Source organism: Watersipora subatra, chromosome 9, assembly GCF_963576615.1.
Source record: "Watersipora subatra chromosome 9, tzWatSuba1.1, whole genome shotgun sequence".
In the NCBI taxonomy this organism is placed as follows: Eukaryota; Metazoa; Bryozoa; class Gymnolaemata; order Cheilostomatida; family Watersiporidae; genus Watersipora; species Watersipora subatra.
In genome coordinates, this window is record NC_088716.1 from 41,470,522 (window position 1) to 41,494,968 (window position 24,447).

Below are 24,447 nucleotides of genomic sequence, written 5' to 3' on the forward strand. Positions count from 1 at the left end.
GTGACCAATAGATAGATTACTCTAGCATAAGTATAATAATCGTGTGACCAATAGATACAATACTCTAACATAAGTATAATAATCATGCGACCAATAGATACAATACTCTAACATAAGTATAATAATCATGTGATCAATAGATACAATACTCTAACATAAGTATAATAACCATGCGACCAATAGATACAATACTCTGACATAAGTATAATAATCATGTGACCAATAGATACAATACTCTAGCATAAGTATAATAACCATGCGACCAATAGATACAATACTCTGACATAAGTATAATAATCATGTGACCAATAGATACAATACTCTAACATAAGTATAATAATCATGTGATCAATAGATACAATACTCTAGCATAAGTATAATAATCATGTGACCAATAGATACAATACTCTAACATAAGCATAATAATCCTATGACCAATAGATACAATACTCTAGCATAAGTATAATAATCATGTGACCAATAGATACAATACTCTAGCATAAGTATAATAATCATGTGACCAATAGATATAATACTCTAGCATAAGTATAATAATCATGCGACCAATAGATACAATACTCTAGCATAAATATAATAATCATGTGACCAATAGATACAATACTCTAACATAAGTATAATAATCATGTGACCAATAGATAGATTCCTCTAGCATAAGTATAATAATCATGTGACCAATAGATACAATACTCTAGCATAAGTATAATAAACATGTGACCAATAGATATAATACTCTAGCATAAGTATAATAATCATGCGACCAATAGATACAATACTCTAGCATAAGTATAATAATCATGTGACCAATAGATACAATACTCTAGCATAAGTATAATAATTGTGTGACCAATAGATACAATACTCTAACATAAGTATAATAATCATGTGACCAATAGATACAATACTCTAACATAAGTATAATAACCATGTGACCAATAGATACAATACTCTAGCATAAGTATAATAATCATGTGACCAATAGATACAATACTCTAGCATAAGTATAATAACCATGCGACCAATAGATACAATACTCTAGCATAAGTATAATAATCATATGACCAATAGATACAATACTCTAGCATAAGTATAATAATCATGTGACCAATAGATACAATACTCTAACATAAGTATAATAATCATGTGATCAATAGATACAATACTCTAACATAAGTATAATAATCATGTGACCAATAGATACAATACTCTAGCATAAGTATAATAACCATGCGACCAATAGATACAATACTCTGACATAAGTATAATAATCATGTGACCAATAGATACAATACTCTAGCATAAGTATAATAACCATGCGACCAATAGATACAATACTCTGACATAAGTATAATAATCATGTGACCAATAGATACAATACTCTAGCATAAGTATAATAACCATGCGACCAATAGATACAATACTCTAGCATAAGTATAATAATCATGTGACCAATAGATACAATACCCTAGCATAAGTATAATAACCATGCGACCAATAGATACAATACTCTAGCATAAGTATAATAATCATGTGACCAATAGATACAATACCCTAGCATAAGTATAATAACCATGCGACCAATAGATACAATACTCTAGCATAAGTACAATAATCATGTGACCAATAGATAGATTACTCTAGCATAAGTATAATAATCGTGTGACCAATAGATACAATACTCTAACATAAGTATAATAATCATGCGACCAATAGATACAATACTCTAACATAAGTATAATAATCATGTGACCAATAGATACAATACTCTAACATAAGTATAATAATCATGTGACCAATAGATACAATACTCTAGCATGAGTATAATAACCATGCGACCAATAGATACAATACTCTAACATAAGTATAATAATCATGTGACCAATAGATACAATACTCTAACATAAGTATAATAACCATGTGACCAATAGATACAATACTCTAGCATAAGTATAATAATCATGTGACCAATAGATACAATACTCTAGCATAAGTATAATAACCATGCGACCAATAGATACAATACTCTAGCATAAGTATAATAATCATATGACCAATAGATACAATACTCTAGCATAAGTATAATAATCATGTGACCAATAGATACAATACTCTAACATAAGTATAATAATCATGTGATCAATAGATACAATACTCTAACATAAGTATAATAATCATGTGACCAATAGATACAATACTCTAGCATAAGTATAATAACCATGCGACCAATAGATACAATACTCTGACATAAGTATAATAATCATGTGACCAATAGATACAATACTCTAGCATAAGTATAATAACCATGCGACCAATAGATACAATACTCTGACATAAGTATAATAATCATGTGACCAATAGATACAATACTCTAGCATAAGTATAATAACCATGCGACCAATAGATACAATACTCTAGCATAAGTATAATAATCATGTGACCAATAGATACAATACCCTAGCATAAGTATAATAACCATGCGACCAATAGATACAATACTCTAGCATAAGTATAATAATCATGTGACCAATAGATACAATACCCTAGCATAAGTATAATAACCATGCGACCAATAGATACAATACTCTAGCATAAGTATAATAATCATGTGACCAATAGATAGATTACTCTAGCATAAGTATAATAATCGTGTGACCAATAGATACAATACTCTAGCATAAGTATAATAATCATGTGACCAATAGATAGATTACTCTAGCATAAGTATAATAATCGTGTGACCAATAGATACAATACTCTAACATAAGTATAATAATCATGTGATCAATAGATACAATATTCTAGCATAAGTATAATAATCATGTGACCAATAGATACAATACCCTAGCATAAGTATAATAACCATGCGACCAATAGATACAATACTCTAGCATAAGTATAATAATCATGTGACCAATAGATACAATACCCTAGCATAAGTATAATAACCATGCGACCAATAGATACAATACTCTAGCATAAGTATAATAATCATGTGACCAATAGATACAATACCCTAGCATAAGTATAATAACCATGCGACCAATAGATACAATACTCTAGCATAAGTATAATAATCATGTGACCAATAGATAGATTACTCTAGCATAAGTATAATAATCGTGTGACCAATAGATACAATACTCTAACATAAGTATAATAATCATGTGATCAATAGATACAATACTCTAGCATAAGTATAATAATCGTGTGACCAATAGATACAATACTCTAACATAAGTATAATAATCATGCGACTAATAGATACAATACTCTAACATAAGTATAATAATCATGTGATCAATAGATACAATACTCTAACATAAGTATAATAATCATGTGACCAATAGATACAATACTCTAGCATAAGTATAATAATCATGTGACCAATAGATACAATACTCTAGCATAAGTATAATAATCATGTGACCAATAGATATAATACTCTAGCATAAGTATAATAATCATGCGACCAATAGATACAATACTCTAGCATAAGTATAATAATCATGTGACCAATAGATATAATACTCTAACATAAGTATAATAATCATGCGACCAATAGATACAATACTCTAGCATAAGTATAATAATCATGTGACCAATAGATACAATACTCTAGCATAAGTATAATAATTGTGTGACCAATAGATACAATACTCTAACATAAGTATAATAATCATGTGATCAATAGATACAATACTCTAGCATAAGTATAATAATCATGCGACCAATAGATACAATACTCTAGCATAAATATAATAATCATGTGACCAATAGATACAATACTCTAGCATAAGTATAATAATCATGCGACCAATAGATACAATACTCTAGCATAAGTATAATAATCATGCGACCAATAGATACAATACTCTAGCATAAGTATAATAATCATGTTACCAATAGATACAATACTCTAGCATAAGTATAATAATCATGTGACCAATAGATACAATACTCTAGCATAAGTATAATAATCATGTGACCAATAGATACAATACTCTAGCATAAGTATAATAACCATGCGACCAATAGATACAATACTCTAGCATAAGTATAATAATCATGTGACCAATAGATACAATACCCTAGCATAAGTATAATAACCATGCGACCAATAGATACAATACTCTAGCATAAGTATAATAATCATGTGACCAATAGATACAATACCCTAGCATAAGTATAATAACCATGCGACCAATAGATACAATACTCTAGCATAAGTATAATAATCATGTGACCAATAGATAGATTACTCTAGCATAAGTATAATAATCGTGTGACCAATAGATACAATACTCTAACATAAGTATAATAATCATGCGACCAATAGATACAATACTCTAACATAAGTATAATAATCATGTGATCAATAGATACAATACTCTAACATAAGTATAATAATCATGTGACCAATAGATACAATACTCTAGCATAAGTATAATAACCATGCGACCAATAGATACAATACTCTGACATAAGTATAATAATCATGTGACCAATAGATACAATACTCTAGCATAAGTATAATAACCATGCGACCAATAGATACAATACTCTGACATAAGTATAATAATCATGTGACCAATAGATACAATACTCTAACATAAGTATAATAATCATGTGATCAATAGATACAATACTCTAGCATAAGTATAATAATCATGTGACCAATAGATACAATACTCTAACATAAGCATAATAATCATATGACCAATAGATACAATACTCTAGCATAAGTATAATAATCATGTGACCAATAGATACAATACTCTAGCATAAGTATAATAATCATGTGACCAATAGATATAATACTCTAGCATAAGTATAATAATCATGCGACCAATAGATACAATACTCTAGCATAAATATAATAATCATGTGACCAATAGATACAATACTCTAACATAAGTATAATAATCATGTGACCAATAGATAGATTCCTCTAGCATAAGTATAATAATCATGTGACCAATAGATACAATACTCTAGCATAAGTATAATAAACATGTGACCAATAGATATAATACTCTAGCATAAGTATAATAATCATGCGACCAATAGATACAATACTCTAGCATAAGTATAATAATCATGTGACCAATAGATACAATACTCTAGCATAAGTATAATAATTGTGTGACCAATAGATACAATACTCTAACATAAGTATAATAATCATGTGACCAATAGATACAATACTCTAACATAAGTATAATAACCATGTGACCAATAGATACAATACTCTAGCATAAGTATAATAATCATGTGACCAATAGATACAATACTCTAGCATAAGTATAATAACCATGCGACCAATAGATACAATACTCTAGCATAAGTATAATAATCATATGACCAATAGATACAATACTCTAGCATAAGTATAATAATCATGTGACCAATAGATACAATACTCTAACATAAGTATAATAATCATGTGATCAATAGATACAATACTCTAACATAAGTATAATAATCATGTGACCAATAGATACAATACTCTAGCATAAGTATAATAACCATGCGACCAATAGATACAATACTCTGACATAAGTATAATAATCATGTGACCAATAGATACAATACTCTAGCATAAGTATAATAACCATGCGACCAATAGATACAATACTCTGACATAAGTATAATAATCATGTGACCAATAGATACAATACTCTAGCATAAGTATAATAACCATGCGACCAATAGATACAATACTCTAGCATAAGTATAATAATCATGTGACCAATAGATACAATACCCTAGCATAAGTATAATAACCATGCGACCAATAGATACAATACTCTAGCATAAGTATAATAATCATGTGACCAATAGATACAATACCCTAGCATAAGTATAATAACCATGCGACCAATAGATACAATACTCTAGCATAAGTATAATAATCATGTGACCAATAGATAGATTACTCTAGCATAAGTATAATAATCGTGTGACCAATAGATACAATACTCTAACATAAGTATAATAATCATGCGACCAATAGATACAATACTCTAACATAAGTATAATAATCATGTGATCAATAGATACAATACTCTAACATAAGTATAATAATCATGTGACCAATAGATACAATACTCTAGCATAAGTATAATAACCATGCGACCAATAGATACAATACTCTGACATAAGTATAATAATCATGTGACCAATAGATACAATACTCTAGCATAAGTATAATAACCATGCGACCAATAGATACAATACTCTAGCATAAGTATAATAATCATGTGACCAATAGATACAATACCCTAGCATAAGTATAATAACCATGCGACCAATAGATACAATACTCTAGCATAAGTATAATAATCATGTGACCAATAGATAGATTACTCTAGCATAAGTATAATAATCGTGTGACCAATAGATACAATACTCTAACATAAGTATAATAATCATGCGACCAATAGATACAATACTCTAACATAAGTATAATAATCATGTGATCAATAGATACAATACTCTAACATAAGTATAATAATCATGTGACCAATAGATACAATACTCTAGCATAAGTATAATAATCATGTGACCAATAGATACAATACTCTAACATAAGTATAATAATCATGTGACCAATAGATACAATACTCTAGCATAAGTATAATAATCATGTGACCAATAGATACAATACTCTAACATAAGTATAATAATCATGTGACCAATAGATACAATACTCTAGCATAAGTATAATAATCATGTGACCAATAGATACAATACTCTAGCATAAGTATAATAATCATGTGACCAATAGATACAATACTCTAGCATAAGTATAATAATCATGTGACCAATAGATACAATACTCTAACATAAGTATAATAATCGTGTGACTAATAGATACAATACTCTAGCATAAGTATAATAACCATGCGACCAATAGATACAATACTCTAGCATAAGTATAATAATCATATGACCAATAGATACAATACTCTAGCGTAAGTATAATAATCATGCGACCAATAGATACAATACTCTAGCATAAGTATAATAATCATGTGACCAATAGATACAATACCCTAGCAAAAGTATAATAATCATGTGACCAATAGATACAATACCCTAGCATAAGTATAATAATCGTGTGACCAATAGATAGAATACTCTAACATAAGTATAATAATCGTGTGACCAATAGATACAATACTCTAGCATAAGTATAATAATCATGTGACCAATAGATACAATACTCTAACATAAGTATAATAATCATGTGACCAATAGATACAATTCTCTAACATAAGTATAATAATCATGTGACCAATAGATACAATACTCTAGCATAAGTATAATAATCATGTGACCAATAGATACAATACTCTAACATAAGTATAATAATCATGTGACCAATAGATACAATACTCTAGCATAAGTATAATAATCATGTGACCAATAGATACAATACTCTAGCATAAGTATAATAATCATCTGACCAATAGATACAATACTCTAGCATAAGTATAATAATCATGTGACCAATAGATTAATGTGATAAAGGGGTAAAGTGGTAAAAACTGATTACATTAGAAAGCGCGGTAGTTTCACATTAGTATCCTAATGTAATCAGGATTGAACAAATGCGAGTAATTTTTTCTTTCGGTTTTTTTTATAACATCTGGTATCTGCACTTTTTAGCTAAATGAATGCTAAGGAGTGGACAGACAACTGAGCTAATAATGCAGCTCATTAGCATTCACAATCACATGTCTTTTCATATCACTGATAAAATAATGTGGGATTGTGATCTTCAGCCTACTGTTTCTGAGCTAATTTTTTAAAGTTCATTCTATGTCAGCTTCGCCCTCATGCGTAGATGCAATTAATTTTATAAAACATTAACAGAAAAGGAAAGAAAGAAAATTTTGAGTTGTAGACTAAGAGAATAGCTGATACCATATGTTGATACATAACTAGAGGATCCCTACAAATTGTTGGAATGATTACCTTGATTTCTAAGGCTACCAGATAAAGCTACTATTATCATGGCATTTAAAGAAGCTCATCTATAAAATACTCTGTCTTTAAATATCTTATCAGTTATATCAATAATTTGTTCAATAATAAATACAGCAGACAACTATAAAACTTGTGATGCAAATTTTTGACTTTGTAATTGTCTTTATCTCACAGACAGACTATGGGGTTTGTGATTACAAAGTTGTTGGGAGTGCAGGCGATGGATTTGGGTTTTTTCCATCTCAAGGCAGCAACACACACCTTGGTGAAAACCGTTCTGTGCTGACGCAAGACATTGATTTGAACATCTTCATGAACAAATTAAAACCAACGAAGAATAACCTGATAGCTGTGCCTGGAGCTGAAGGTTTTACTTGGATAAAAATTACGGAACAAGAGGTGAGAGCTACATTTCTTATGGTAAAAACTATTTGAGCATAAAAAAATTATTTAGTTTGTTATTACGCCATTCTGATTGGCTTACTCTTAAATCAGGATTACACACTCATATTTGTCTGTAGTTTGTCATGTTCACCATCCATGATTACTGTTCCACCTACTTGCCTTGATGATGACAGTTTTCCTCAGTCTGTCTAAACACGAAAATAGTACTACAGGACTTGTCCTTCAAAACTGGAGGACTTGCCCTTCAAAACTAGAGGACTTGCCCTTCAAGACTAGAGGACTTGCCTTTCAAAAATAGAGGACTTGCCCTTCAAAGCTCGAGGACCTCCCCTTCAAAACTAAAGGACTTACCCTTCAAAACCAGAGGAGTTGCCCTTCATAATTGGCCTGTATTATTGACAGCAAACTTTTTATTACCACTTATATAATGTCATTAAACAGAATAATCACAAACAAAGAACAAACTGTTGCATAGCAACACAGTGTTTGCTACAAATATTCCTATACATTGTTGAATTTACATCCAAATTTTTTAAAACAAGTCTTATTCTCAGTTTTAGGAAACTATTAATAGATTTCGTTAATTCGGTATGGTTGATCTTGTCTAGCAACACATGAAATTTTTGATTTCACATGTAACTAAAACTATATGACTAAAACATATAATCTTTAATAAATAATCCAAATCTTTAAAAAATGTGCCATCGATGTACACAACAGGCTCCTCTGCAATATAAGATTGCGAAAAATCCCACAGCAAAACAGGGCAAAGCTTAGCAATAAATGCAGCTGGATAGCTGTACATAAACTGAAAGGCCTTCATAATTTTATACAAGCCTCACAAAGATGTAAACATCCCAGTTGATGTTTGCGACTTAATTACTCTTGTTTAACAATTAGAAGTTGTCACCACCTTGTATTTGTTTTAAAATGGATTTTGGCTTATTACAGCTTTTTGAATAGTCATTTGTGTTATAGTTGTTAACCACTATTGAAGTTTTTGTATTAGTTCAACTAAATTAACCATCAAGTACCCCTGTTCTACTCTGACTCATTGGCTGAATACATGATAGCTTACCATTTGTATTGCATAACATGTTATTGTGGCCATTGTTGCTTCTGTTGTCAAACACAGCAATGTACTATTATGTTGATAGTAAACTTACTCTCTTATATATTATAGTACTTCCTAGCAGCATTCCCTTTTAATAAATACCAAGATGCACATCATGAAAACAAACCTTATCACCATGTTGTATATACTATAATATATAAGGCTGTTTCACTCACTCAGGTATAGGCTATAAAACTCTATTAAACAAAGTGTTCTGAATTATATTTTGTTTAGAAAGAAGAGCTCAAGGATCCTGTGCTGCTAGCGAGTCTGACTCCAGCTTCAGACAACAGTGGCTATTTCTTGTCAGCTGCAAGGATATCAAGAGAAGCAACCAAATACTTCCCTAAAGACAACGGACAAACGCAAGTCATCGAACACTTTCCAGCTCTGACAGTTGTAACTGAAGCTTTAGGACCCAATGGAAATCAGGCGTATGAGGTAAGAATCGTGATGTTAGCAGCTGGCTTTAGATTTTGAGTAACGAGAGTCCATGTTGATGGTTTTGACACTCGACTGGTAGTGATTAAGGGAATGACTAGAGTCTCAATTCCTTTTCAATGCTGATGGTTAAAATGATCATCAGAACTTGTCTTGTCTATAACATGGGCATGCATGAAAGAAGGAAGAGAGAGAGAGAGAAAAGAAAATGACTGTTTTTGCTACCCCAATTCAATAACTCAGACTATGGTAAAGAGAGGATAAAAAATAGATGAAAACTCCACAAAATGTCATAAAAAGAATAAACTTATGTTTTGTCTAATGCAAGTAGAAGGATAAACTGTTGTTTGCATGATTCAGGCCAAGACTAGACTTTAACAGAGACTACTAGACTGTTCATGAAATCATATCCGCATGAGTAAAAAATGAAGGTTTTAAATCTGGTAGCCATAAAATGTGTGTTTAAACCAGAAATTTTAGTGCATACATTTTATTGTAGAAAGATTGTAATTGGTGGAAGTGTTAGGGTGATATGATTTATACCTAGAGAGTGAGCCATGATCAATGCTCACTGCTAGCAACTGATCAGTTAAACAATATGGAATGTGTCAACAAGAGTGTTTCAATACACCAGTTCAATTTTACTGTTGTTCTAAACTTGTACACTGGCAGTTCTGTGCGCTGTGAAGATCATCATGTTTAATCATGTCATCATCATGTTTAATCACCATGTCTCCAATTATACCAGGACGCTGCAGGATGGTCCAGTGGTGCAGATGGTAGTGTGCTTGGCTGCAAATCTGGATATCCAAGTCCGATTCCTGGGCGGTGTAATTTTTTTCTAATGCTTTTGGCATAGTTTCAGACAAACGAAAGAACACAGCTCGTATTATAGTAAAGACTAGCAGAATTCCCGGCATTGCGTGGGTATTAAAAACAGCTTATAAACAATGGCAGGTAATGCAGTAGGCTGCCACCTGCCATTAATCTGGCACATTGCCAATGGCTAGTTTGAGTAAGCTAGTATTCCTATTGCTAAACTTACTAATAAGAGCTGTGAGAGCAAGCTTAAATGACATTGCGTAACGCATAGCGCTATGCGTATTATCACCCAAATATTGACTCATATGGCCCAAAGAAGCCATCAATCTAGTTAGCTAGGTTTAGCATATCGCTTGGGGAACAGAAGGTTTCGAGATGAAATCTTCTGCAATACGGATTCTGCATTCCAAGATTTTAATAGCTATAGCTGGACACACTGAATTACAGAATCACATACAAACTTTGAGATTTATATATACATATTTATATACAAATTTATATACATAGATTTTTGCTGTTATATCATTCAATAGAAAGAGAGTGATTGTTCACTCAGCCACTTTTAGGTGTGAATCAGTAGCTTAAGAAATGACATAGACCACTTTTTCTTTTATTAATTCAGTGACGAGTACTTAGTCTCATCAGTTTCACTGGAATGCTGATGGAATCAAAAAAGGGTACTGGTAAGTTATGGATAGGTAACAGGAATGCGAAAACTGTTACTACAAAAATACTCATGGTACTTTAAAAAGGATATTCTAGCCATATGACTGAATGCCGGATGAACAGGTCACAGAATTTTTTTAACGCAACTCTCTCTTTCACTTGACCTTATTTTATCTTTGTTTACCATACATAAATCTGATGAGTGGTATAAAAACCTTTGTTGCACAAAGAGTCATCGGCCCTTCACCTAATATTAGTCAGAAGAGAAAACAATTCAAAACTTTGTTCGTATTTCTAGTTGCTATAGGTAGTCAACTGTTCATGATATATCTGAACAGTGGAAAGTTGACTAATGACTATGAACAGCATGGCTAATGAGCACCTATCACAATTTGTTAAGAAATAAGTTGGCAAGCATTCAGTTATCAGATCATGAAATTACCTATGGTAGGTGAACTATGCACTTATAAACTTTTATAAGTTCCTTGCTGCAGGTAGAATAAGCATTGACTATCTAAAACAGTTTCCTTTCTTGTAGGTAGCTTATGAATTACTAGTCTATTATGGGTTCCTTGTTGTAGGTGGATTATGCATTTGCACTAAGATATCAAGATTGGCCTGATGCTGCAGCTGAGTGGATCACTAGACGTAGATATGGTATTGATGAGAGGACAGTTGAGCTCATTGCTAGCAGAGGCTGCTACCTAGTACACAAGCAATGTGGTTAGTACTTTATCGTACTAAGCTGTTCAGAAATCAATTTGATCTCAATTCTTTTGCAATCATAATACTTATACTTTACTTTATATACATTATAGATTTGTTAAACTTATATAAGTTTAAGAAATACCTCAATAGTCTACTACCTCTACTAAACATTCCATATTAACTTCAAAGAGAACGAATTACTCCTATTTGTGAGTTCTGCAATTGCCATGGGGAGGTTTTTGTTCAGGACATGACAATGTGCAGCATGAACATGATTTTGACTGGAGATACACGTTTGCATCAGCTGAAGCAGACCTCTTCCACTACCATCGTGATAAGCTAGCTCTGAAGCTTTCATTTGTTATACTCAAATTTCTCATAAAGATGTCTATGAAGAGACCAGGAATGTTGGAAGGATTGATCGCTTCGGTTAGTGATGTACCTCAAGTATTATCTACCTGTTACCTATAAACAGTCCTATTCCCTAGCTGCAGTCTCTAGAACAGGGGTTCCCAGCCTTTTTTTATCAGTTCCCCCCTTATGTCCTATCATAAACTTGATTCCCCACGCACTTTTAACTCCCAGGACTAAAAACAACCAATACAAATTATAATTCTATATTATTGTACATATCTAAATATATGACAGCATGTTATTAATGTTTATACCGCATGCATACAACACACAACAATACATTACCTCCGGCATGGAAGTGAGTTGGTTTATGACTAGTTTAACTTACTTTCCAATCAAAATCTGGATGAATATGTTCACATATATCTGGGTTCTGACTAGTAACTCATTATTAGCATCTAGTGTTATGGATAAGGCCAAAATGTTAAACCATGAAACCCAAGGCTTCAATAGCCGAAACAGTACTGTCTGTAGCATGAGTATATGCTCCCTTACTTCGGTTTGGTTGAGCACTCTGTGAGAGGTGCGGCACTATTAGCCTTTGTGCAAAGCTCATCACTTTTGTGATTTGAGCACTCTGGTGCCAGCACATTGATTTTCTTAAAGTCTGTGAGGCAACCTAGTTGTTTCATGGCAGGAAATCAACTCTCATTGGTAATGGGATTTGTGTCCCTTGCCTAAGCTCTGAGCTGCACTGATGAGGCTTCAATAGCCGAAACAGTACTGTCTGTAGCATGAGTATATGCTCCCTTACTTCGGTTTGGTTGAGCACTCTGTGAGAGGTGCGGCACTATTAGCCTTTGTGCAAAGCTCATCACTTTTGTGATTTGAGCACTCTGGTGCCAGCACATTGATTTTCTTAAAGTCTGTGAGGCAACCTAGTTGTTTCATGGCAGGAAATCAACTCTCATTGGTAATGGGATTTGTGTCCCTTGCCTAAGCTCTGAGCTGCACTGATGAGGCTTCAATAGCCGAAACAGTACTGTCTGTAGCATGAGTATATGCTCCCTTACTTCGGTTTGGTTGAGCACTCTGTGAGAGGTGCGGCACTATTAGCCTTTGTGCAAAGCTCATCACTTTTGTGATTTGAGCACTCTGGTGCCAGCACATTGATTTTCTTAAAGTCTGTGAGGCAACCTAGTTGTTTCATGGCAGGAAATCAACTCTCATTGGTAATGGGATTTGTGTCCCTTGCCTAAGCTCTGAGCTGCACTGATGAGGCTTCAATAGCCGAAACAGTACTGTCTGTAGCATGAGTATATATATATATATATATATATATATATATATATATATATATATATATATATATATATATATATATATATATATATATATATATATATATATATATATATATATATATATATATATATATATATAACTGACAGACAGTTAGTAAGGTATCGGGACTGTGATCATTAGGTCCTCGGTTCAAACCCCAACAACTGCACTTTTCTGGTGGTCCTTGGACAAGACCCTTGCTTGTATAACGTCTACAACCTCTATGATGAGTGCAATAACCAAAGCCATGCCAGCTCGGACGTCGCCCGGTCAAACAAGGTCCGCGCTGCCTGTAGCTGAACCAGGACAAGGCAGTGAAAAATGGGCTACTGGTTCAAAACGGATGAAATGGACTCGGACTGATGACACGGACCTCATGCAGTGCTACTTTATGAGTGAACCTCAAAAGTGGGGCTATATGGGAAGGATGCGGCAACTGTGGATAAACATGCACCCTGAATTGCCACTAACCGCTAAGCAACTTGTAGCTCAGAGGAGTAACATAATCAAGCGGCACCTCATATCGGAACTTGAGGTAGATGAAATTAGGGAACAGTTCACCCAAGTAACCTCAACCAACGAGGAGTGCATATCAACACACACTGTCACGCATACACGATCATGGGTTGACTCACGGGCTGAAGAAGACATGCACTTGGACCTTGACCCAAGAGTGAGAGAGCTTGCGGAAAATATCATCAACAAGATGTCAGCTGCTAATGATTATGGAAGCAGGGTACCACTACGAAGAGTTAGCAAGGCCATACCTAAGAAGCTGTTAGAAGGCATTAACATGGCACTGGAGTCGATCTCAACTGGATCAATCAGTGAGACTAATGCCTTAATTTACAGTACAGCAACCGTCATCTTGGAGGAGATGGATATTAAGCCAATGCCAACAAGGCTTCAAGCCATTCCATCCTGGCAGCTGAGGCTACAAAATAAGATCAAGGACTTGCGCAAGAAAGTTAGTAGGCTCAGTGAGAGATCTAACCACAGTTTGGAGCGTCCCAAAAGGGAAGCCACAATAGAAGCTCTAGAATCTGCCAAACAGCAGCTAGTAGCACTCTCGGCACGACTGAAGCGGTACACCAAAGAGCGGGATAACAAGAGAATGAACAAACTGTTCATCAATAATCCATCTAGAGTATATTCCCAGTTCAAAGGTGAACTGCAGAGGCCAATGTCTGAGCCTCCCCGATCTAGCACTTTAAAGTTCTGGAAGGACATCTGGGAGAAAGAGACTACTCATAACACCACTGCAAATTGGCTGAAGAGGCTTAAAGAGAACCATCAACACACTGTGGCTCAGCAAGGACTCACCATCAGCAAAGAGGACATCAAGTGCAGAGTGCAGCGTATGAAGAACTGGGCAGCACCTGGCCATGACATGATTCAAGCCTTCTGGTTAAAGAAATTGACATCACTTCACACTAGAATGGCTAAGCAGATGGAATGCCTAATAGAACAAGGTGACCATCCAGAATGGCTGACCAAAGGACGAACTGTACTTCTGATAAAAGATCCAAAGCAGGGGCCGATTCCCAAAAACTATCGACCAATAACGTGCTTGCCCACCACTTGGGAACTGCTCTCAGGAATAGTTGCAGACAAACTGGAAGAGCACATGAGTCACTATAGGACCAGTGCTCAGAAAGGAATTGGGCGCAACACCCGAGGAGCTAAACATCAGTTACTGGTGGATCGGACGATCTGTCAAGACAGCAGGAGAAGGCAAACCAATCTTGCCATGGCTTGGATTGACTACAAAAAGGCCTATGACTCAATTCCCCATAGTTGGATACTTGAGTGCCTCAGTATGTACAATGTTCACCCTGCTCTTGTGGCAGTCATCAAGATGTCAATGACCAAATGGAAGACGGAACTGGAGGCTAATGGCAAAAAGCTGGCAAGTGTACAAATTAAGCGAGGCATCTATCAAGGTGACTCCTTATCACCGCTGCTCTTCTGCATATGCCTAAACCCTCTAAGCAATATGCTGGAGGAGACTCAATATGGGTACCAGTTTAAGAGTGGTACCAAGATAAACCACCTCTTCTACATGGATGACATCAAGCTGTACGCTAACAAAGAAAGGGACATTGATTCGCTAATACACCTCACTCAGGTATACAGCAAGGACATCGGAATGGCCTTCGGTATTGAGAAATGTGGAAGGCTAATTCTTAAGAAAGGCCATTCTATGCTCACAGATGGCCTAAGAATGCCAAATGGTACCATCAAAAATATAGAAGAAGGGTACAAGTACTTGGGGATTATGCAAAGCAACATCAACCACGAAGCCGAGGTACGTCACAAAGCCATTACCGAATACAAGAAACGCCTTCGGCAGGTCTTACGGAGCCAGCTCAATGCCAAGAACCAAATCATGGCAATAAATACCTACGCACTGCCAGTAATAAGATATCCGGCAGGCATAATAAAGTGGACTGAGGAAGCCATCAAAGAAAAAGATATAGCAACTCGTAAACTGCTGACCATGCATGGAGCACTCCACCCAAAATCTGATACTACTAGATTGTATCTTGATAGGAAAGATGGCGGTAGGGGACTCAAAAGTGTACAGCAGACAGTGAAAGAGGAGGAGCAAAGCATCAAAGCATATGCAGCCTCCATGGCCATCTCAGATAAGTTGCTAGCTGAATTTCAATCGGCTGCTCTTACAACGGACCTACGCCCTGATGATGAGGAAATTGACTGGCACACGAAACCTCTTCATGGTGCTTACCACCAACAAATATCTAAGGTTGGCGATCTTCACCAGACATATATGTGGCTGAACAAAGGAAACCTAACGGCCAATACAGAGTCGCTAATCATGGCAGCCCAGGAGCAAGTGCTCCCAACAAGGCAACTCCAAACGAAAATCTATCACACTAGAGACGATCCTAGATGCAGACTGTGCAAAGATGCACCTGAGACCATCCAACACATCATCAGTGGATGCAGGCAGCTAGCAGGGAACGCATACACTGAGCGGCATAATCATGTCGCAGGTATTGTGTATAGAAGTCTATGTGATGAGTATGGCCTTAATAAACCACAACACTGGTGGGAAGCTCCTGGTAAAGTGAATGGAAATTACCGCGCTAAGATCCTCTGGGACTTCTACATCCGAACTGACAAGCATGTCCTAGCAAACCAACCAGATATAGTGGTGGTAGACAAGGAGAACAAGAGGGCTACTATAATAGATATAGCAGTACCCAATGACTACAATATAGCCAGCAAAAAAGAAAAGGTAGAGAAATATCTCCCTCTTGGAGAAGAGATTGAAAAATGCTGGAATGTAAGAACAACTGTAATCCCAGTAGTCATTGGGGCACTGGGTGCAATAACACCGGCGCATAAAATGTGGCTTGCCCAAATACCAACAACAATCAACTCAGGTGAGTTGCAGAAAAGTGCGCTATTGGGAACAGCTAAGATCTTGAGGCGACTGCTCAAACTCCCAGGTCTCTGGTAGGAGACCCGAGTTAGAGCAGAATTTGCCACCCATACGGGGTATCCGGGGTGAGGAAACAATTTTATATATATATATATATATATATATATATTGATTGTCCAGCTATAGCTATTATTTTAGCATCACGCCACACGTTACGATGCCTCTGTCTATATATATATATATTTCTCCAAGTTGGTGTGCCCGTCAGTATGTGTGTTTCTCCAGCTATAGCAATAACGCTCGCTGATTATTTTACCGATGCGGCTACGCATTACGATGCCCCTGTTAAGAAATGTTTTTTGTAAGGTTCAATTACTATATCTGGAGTCAAAGCAAGTTTTTCTCACGTGGAGATGTATACTGTATTCGTAAGAAGAGCCTCGACATTCTCTCTCCTTTCGGTCAGACAACGTACGATATCTCATTTTTACATTTGTACCAGTATCGAAAGATAATAGTATCGTCGTATTCAAAGTTTTGATGGATATAATCTGGTGGAACGGTAAAGTTTTTTAAACACACACTTCTATGCAAAAATTGTTATTATTAATTCAACATATTCAGGACTTTTATTTTGTTTTCTCAGTTCATAATAATTGTATCATTACCTAATCACCCTTTACTGTAATCGTAGTAAAACCGACTTAATTTAGCTATTACTTGCTAATTATTTCACATTTATATCTAAACTCTTTTATAGTTATATATATAAACTCTTTTATATATATATATATGTATATATATTCCAATGTAGTGTGTTAATACATATATAACTCAGTTGGACCAAAACAATTTTATCTGATGATTGTCTGCGTAACAGACATGAAACTAATAGTAATGAAGTTGTTTTTTATCTAAGGTTTTACATGAATAAATTTTATATATGTATATATATTCATTTATATAACTTTGTCAAACAACTGTAACATGTTGTACCATATTTTATATACATTGTATATATATATATATAGAAAATTGTTGATGTATATATACATCAACAATTTTCTATCGGTTGTTTGTTCAAACCAAAGTGTTGTCCTCTATGCAGCCATGGATATGCTACCTAATCAACATTGCAAAGAACACCACTGATAATGAGTTGCCTGCACTACGAACATACCATCTGAAAACTGTTTTTCTTTGGATGGCTGAAGAAGTAAGTATGTGTATATGTATATGTATGTACACAGACTTCTTTTGTGCTAAGCTATAGGTTGTTAATCGTGCGAAAAAGAAGTTTTTTTCGAGCAATTTAGTAATTCCGTATATAAAAGTACTGCATTTTTATGCTGGAAGGATTGTTTCGTGCTTTTTTTAAATGACTGTAGAGAAATACATGTATGTTCTGTGACTGGGTAAAAAACATATGAACAACATTAAAATTTTAAAAGTTTTAGGTTTTTCATTTTGTTGCTATTTTCCTATCAGTTGCTGTACGGGGCTTGTTGCAAAGCTATTTTATGCTCAATTAGTCAAATTTCTAAAAGTTTGGGAGACGATGAGTACTTTAATACAAAATTATTTCTTACAGGGTTAGCCTTGTTTCTAGCAGTCGTTGCACTACGGATGCTATTAGCCTTGTTTCTATCAGTCACTACACTACGGGTACTATTAGCCTTGTTTCTATCAGTCACTACACTACGGGTACTATTAGCCTTGTTTCTATCAGTCACTGCACTATGGGTGCTATTAGCCTTGTTTCCATTTCAGTTGTGCCATAAAAACATGTCAGCAAACAGTGTCAGTCAACTTTTTTATCAACAACTCTGACATTTTCTGCTGTCCTTTTCTGCTGTGTTACTACCCTTTGATTAATAAGCTACACACAAAATTCAATTGCCATATGCTATACCAAACAACCATTGATTATGTCATAATATGACATTGATGATGTCACATTTTTCTATCAGTCACTGATAGATGTTTTACCATTTGGTAGGAGACTGATTTAGACTACTATACAATAAAAGAAAACGAAACACTTGATAAAGTGTTCATGAAGATGGTAGAGAGTTATCTTACTTATATTTCATCAGGATTCCTTCCCAATTACTTCATGAGGTGAGTCAACTATATTTGGTAGGTTTGGGTGTAAGATATATAGAACTCACTTTATTCAGGTCAAAATGGCAGCAATAGAGCACCAAACACATTATATATCACAGTTTCACATAATAGTTCAAAGCATAATAATAGATAATTACGGAGTGAGCGCAGGACAATTTAGTAGGTTAATAGTGTCTCACCATTTGATGAATTCAGTCTGGGCAATGAGCTACTGTAGATTAGTTTACTTCGGGACAAAAAAGTATTTATATGGTGGTACTGTAACCCATAATTGTTACACCATAATTCCAAAATAGCACACAACTACTTTAAATAGCGCACAACTACCACAGTACAAAGCTAAGTTTCATGTTATGACTCTTAGCGGACAATTTACAGCACAATTGCTGCTGATTTATATAGCAGTGGTGTTGAAGTAGCTATGACTAACTCTCGGGTTTCTGATGTTTGGGGTATCAGCACCGCCTTTTCAAAACTTAACCCTAATAATAATAATAGGATGAAATAACAACAACATTCTAATTTTTTTAATTAGAATACTAAATTAATTTGCATTTTATTAAGTTAAATTGTGAAAATTGAATACATAACTGCAGTAGGTGACACTTATGTAATTAGCTCAATAATTGTTGCAAAGACCAAAGAAAGCCTTTTGTTCTATCTTGCAGTAAAGTACGACAGAGAGTAAGCTGAACAAACAAGTTTAGTGTAGTTCGATAGATATGCTGATCCATTGAGAGCGAGACTTAATATAAAACTACAAAACGGTGTCATGTGACAATATGAAAGCTAGAACAGTGCCAGAGGAGGCAGGAAACTATACAGATACATAATGAAAGTTAAATAAGCTTTTCACTTTTCACACAAAAATGGTTTTATCGAAGCATTTCAGCAACTCTAGTGCTCATCAGAGCAGGGTATAAGGTAGTAGTGTAAGGAGGGTGCTCATCAGAGCAGGGTACCAAGTAGTACTGTAAGGAGAGTGCTCATCAGAGCAGGGTACCAGGTAGTACTGTAAGGAGAGTGCTCATCAGAGATGCCAACTAATCATCAGCAGGTTCACACAGAAGTTGAAAGATCTAGAATTTAAGCACCTCTGAGTACATGCATCTACATCAGTTTAAGACCCTCAGTGTACATGCATCTACAGCAGCCTTTGGATACCAAAATGTACCTACATGGATGATCTCAAATAGAACGGCTTGAGAACGGTTTGTTGTTAGATACCTCCACTAAAGGGAGGGATTTAACACCAAACGAATGCCCTTACCATTGATACAGAAGGTTATTAACAAGTTAGGATACAAGTTATGGTACAAGCTATAAACACAAAGACACGTGAACTTACGATTTTATTGAACAACGGTTACAAAATAATATGAAAGGTTTACTGAAAGGCATTTGAACAGAAGCTTTTGTAGTCACAAACCTTTGTTAGGAGACACAGTTGAGGCAGCTGAGACTGAATAGTTATCAATGAAACAGTTTCAGTCATGCTCAATTCTAATTGTTCTGATTTGACTAAAGCTCATTGATTGGTCAGTTTATTGCTGGCAAATGCTGCTGTCTTTTCACTCTTTACTTTTGGTTTATCAACATGGTCGATTGATCAATCATAGAATCACACTAAAGGAAGTCAGTAAACCCATTATGATACTTTGTTGAGATGGTAATTTCTTTTAAGAAGGTTAATTAAAATATGCGTGGCTAACAAATGCAGTCTTTCTCTCTTTTTCTCCACTATCCTCGTTTAACCGCTGAGAATGTCTTTTAGTGTTTTAGTAGCCTGTCGTTACAAACTTCAGTTGCATCATCTGAGAACCATTTCAGGAGCTTTGGTTTGATTGCCTTGCGATAATGTTTTATATGATTTTAGACACAGAAATATGCTGGCTGGCAGCCGATATAAAGCAAAGGATTTAGTGGATGCTGAGAAATTGCTAAAACAAATTTACCGTCGACCAGTTGCATTTATAAAGACCAAGTTTGAAACACAATTTTTCAATAAGAAGACTGTCGTGACAATATTACTGATTTGTATTGGTAAGTTGGGGGTCTATACAGGCCATCGAGTTCATGGTAAGATTTCAGGCTAAGATTTGCTTAGTATTAAATTCAGCAAAGTCAAAACCTTAGTTGAACCAATGATATACAGCCCCACATATATGTAGGGCTGTAGGGCCTATATGTGGGGCTGTAGGGCCACCACATATATCATGGGGGGCTGTAAATCATTGGTTGAGCACAAAAAATTATTTACCTGGAAGCTGTGCTCTTTGGTGAACCACAAGCTGTGACAGTTTCATGCATAGAGCTGTGTATGTAATTCTATAAAAATAATTTAATCAAACGAGGTACACACATGTAGTGATATTTGTTACATATTGTGATTCATTGAATGCTTCGCTGCTATTGTGTAAATAGCTAACACATAAAATCAGGAAAAGTTGGCTTAGCATTAAATTCAATATTCCTAGTCATGACATTAAGGCGTGAAAATTAGCCCTGAGTCTTTTTTATTAAGGTAGGCTCTCACGTACCCACCCTAACCCTTTTGCTAGTGTAAACAAGTCTTCTGAATCCTTTAAAATAGGACGATTGTGTGTGGAGCACATCAAAACAAAAAATATAATATGAACATTGAATACTTGATAACTATTAACATTTGTTTACCTTAAAACTGTTAGCTTGTGAGCTGTGTAACTCATAGAAAACATACATAAAATGCTGTCAAGCTGCTCGGCACACTGTTACAGTTCATGCCTGTGGCTTGTGAGACAAAATGTGCCATTTAAACATTAATAACCCATTCCTGTTTGTAAAGTTGTTGATATGTGAGGAGGATCTACAACATGCCAGTAAACAAGCTACATACCTACTTTTTCACAACCCCTCTATGAACCTTACTCCTTTTCACTAGAATATATAGATATATAAATATATAGATATCTAAATCATCATAATGTAAATGAGAATACCTAAAGTGATCAAAATTGCGTGAAGCATTCCAGAAATATATTTATTTTAATATAATTTAACTTTGTTGTTTTAATATAGAATAAAGAATTAACACTATTAAATAATAGTGATTAATGTTTCATGAAATTTTTTTATAAAATTGTATTTGAATGAAAATTCTTTAGTTTATAGACAGAAAACAATTGCATAAAAGTCATGTTATATTGAGTTACTAGAATGGCATACCCGTAAATGATTATGAACTAAAATGTCTGAACACTTTGTAGACCGAGTGCTTGATGCTGATTAAGTACATTTGTATACACTTGAGATTTGTCGACTCCCAACTCAAGCACATAGGAAATCTATTTCCACTTTTTACTAGAACCAACCAGAGATTGTCTTCCTTACCATTACCTCATTTCCATTTGTTTCCCCTATTTTACAGGTGCGTTTGCTGCTCTTCAAACAGCAAGGAGTTTTATTAATGATTCTGACACTTCCTCATCAACATCTGTAAATCTGGCACCAAACTCAGATGATTCGTATGACTTCTCTAGTAAATACTTCACAACAAAATACTTGGATTTTTTACACAGTCTTTGTGCGAGTGTGGTGGGTTGTAATGAGACCCTATTTTACTAGAAATTCTTTGATTTGAAACTCAACTAACTTTCTAGCTGCTTAGCAACCTTTAAAACTCTGCAGCAAACATTTTATATGAACTGGAGACTGGAAAAAAACACATAATAGCATAACCATAACTCTATGTGAATGCAAGAAAATTTTCTAGTTAAGATTTACTAAAACACTGGAGTTGGGGATGAATGCGTGTCATAGAAAATGTTTATCCAGTTTATTAAGAATTAATGCTGATATCTATGATTTCGCACAAAAATTCAAGAAATACTGCAAACCTGTATTTTACTGCTAACTAGCAGTGTTTTTTATAGAATTTTGAACAAACCACAATTAATTTATTATACACATTTGTCATAATTAGTATATACGTATTTTTATGTTTTTATGTAACCCTAACAGAACCATACTGTTATAATGAATGCGAATATCTCAAACTAAATTTGTGTATTTTTTTCTAATTTTATGAACATTTAGTCAGCTAACAGCTAGTAATGGTACAAACATTGAAACTGATATATATAGATTTATATAGTAACTATATATATATTTATATTATATCTGTTATATTGATATATATTTAAATTTTTACTGAACATACCGATGACAGTAGCGAAACTTACTCTGATAATGGCAAGAAAGAGATTCATGCCATGATATCAAAATCGCGTGTATAATAGAACTCAAACACTAAAGATAAAGTTTGAAGGTAATGTGGATGATGAGTGAACTAAAAAAATTAATTTCACATATTTTTCGGGTGTGTGTGTGCGCGCGCGAATGAGGGTGTGTGTGTGTGTGTGCGAATGAGGGTGTGTGCATGTGTGTGTGCATGTGGGGGTATGTGTGGATGAGGGTGTGTGGGTGTGTGGCGTGAGTGTGTGGAGGTGTGTGCATGTTACAACTGTGCAATGACTTTGTATTTTCATGCTGATAGGGCCCGAACATGTTGCTTAAAAAAACGCAGCCTATATTGTGTTTTTGTGTTTGAACTGATCAACAGATTTGTATTGTTTGGTTAGCCTAAAAATAAACATCATAGAGAATTATTGAGAATTAGTTGAATAAACTTCAACTGATCCAACACAATTTTGTTCCCTTGTTGTGCCTTATAATCTGAAGTGTTTTACATGTGGTCAATGACAGAATATGACCTATTAATTGATGCTGCGCCTTATAGTTTGGTGCATCTTATAACTAAATAAATATGGTGCGTAAGTAATAAATATTACTAATAATTATAATATTAATAATAATTTATTATTATTAATAAATACGGTGCATAAGTAGATTTTTCAACTCCTGCAACTTCCGTCCCTCTATTATGCTGATTGATAAAATACCACAAACTTACCAATAAAATTTATTCATAATTCATTAAAATTTATTACTAATTGTTTAATTCCCCCTTACACAAAAATTTTTCAATTTGGAGTTTCTCATAAACTCA

General features: G+C 34.4%; 1 protein-coding gene across 2 annotated transcripts in view; it reads left to right on the forward strand.

Moving 5' to 3' along the window:
• The window catches only part of LOC137403999 (uncharacterized), a 52,291-nt gene extending 28,509 nt beyond the window's left edge, over positions 1–23,782 (forward strand). Inside the window, exons 5-12 of one of the 2 annotated variants that reach the window (XM_068090155.1) lie at positions 8,185–8,409; positions 9,764–9,970; positions 12,040–12,181; positions 12,414–12,595; positions 18,382–18,489; positions 19,273–19,394; positions 21,277–21,443; positions 22,807–23,782. In XM_068090155.1, coding sequence (XP_067946256.1) covers positions 8,185–8,409; positions 9,764–9,970; positions 12,040–12,181; positions 12,414–12,595; positions 18,382–18,489; positions 19,273–19,394; positions 21,277–21,443; positions 22,807–23,003 — 1,350 coding nt within the window. In that variant the 3' untranslated portion in view covers positions 23,004–23,782. The remainder of the gene's footprint in view (positions 1–8,184; positions 8,410–9,763; positions 9,971–12,039; positions 12,182–12,413; positions 12,596–18,381; positions 18,490–19,272; positions 19,395–21,276; positions 21,444–22,806) is intronic. The other variant, XM_068090156.1, reaches the window with a different exon arrangement.
• The last annotated feature ends 665 nt before the right edge of the window (positions 23,783–24,447 follow it).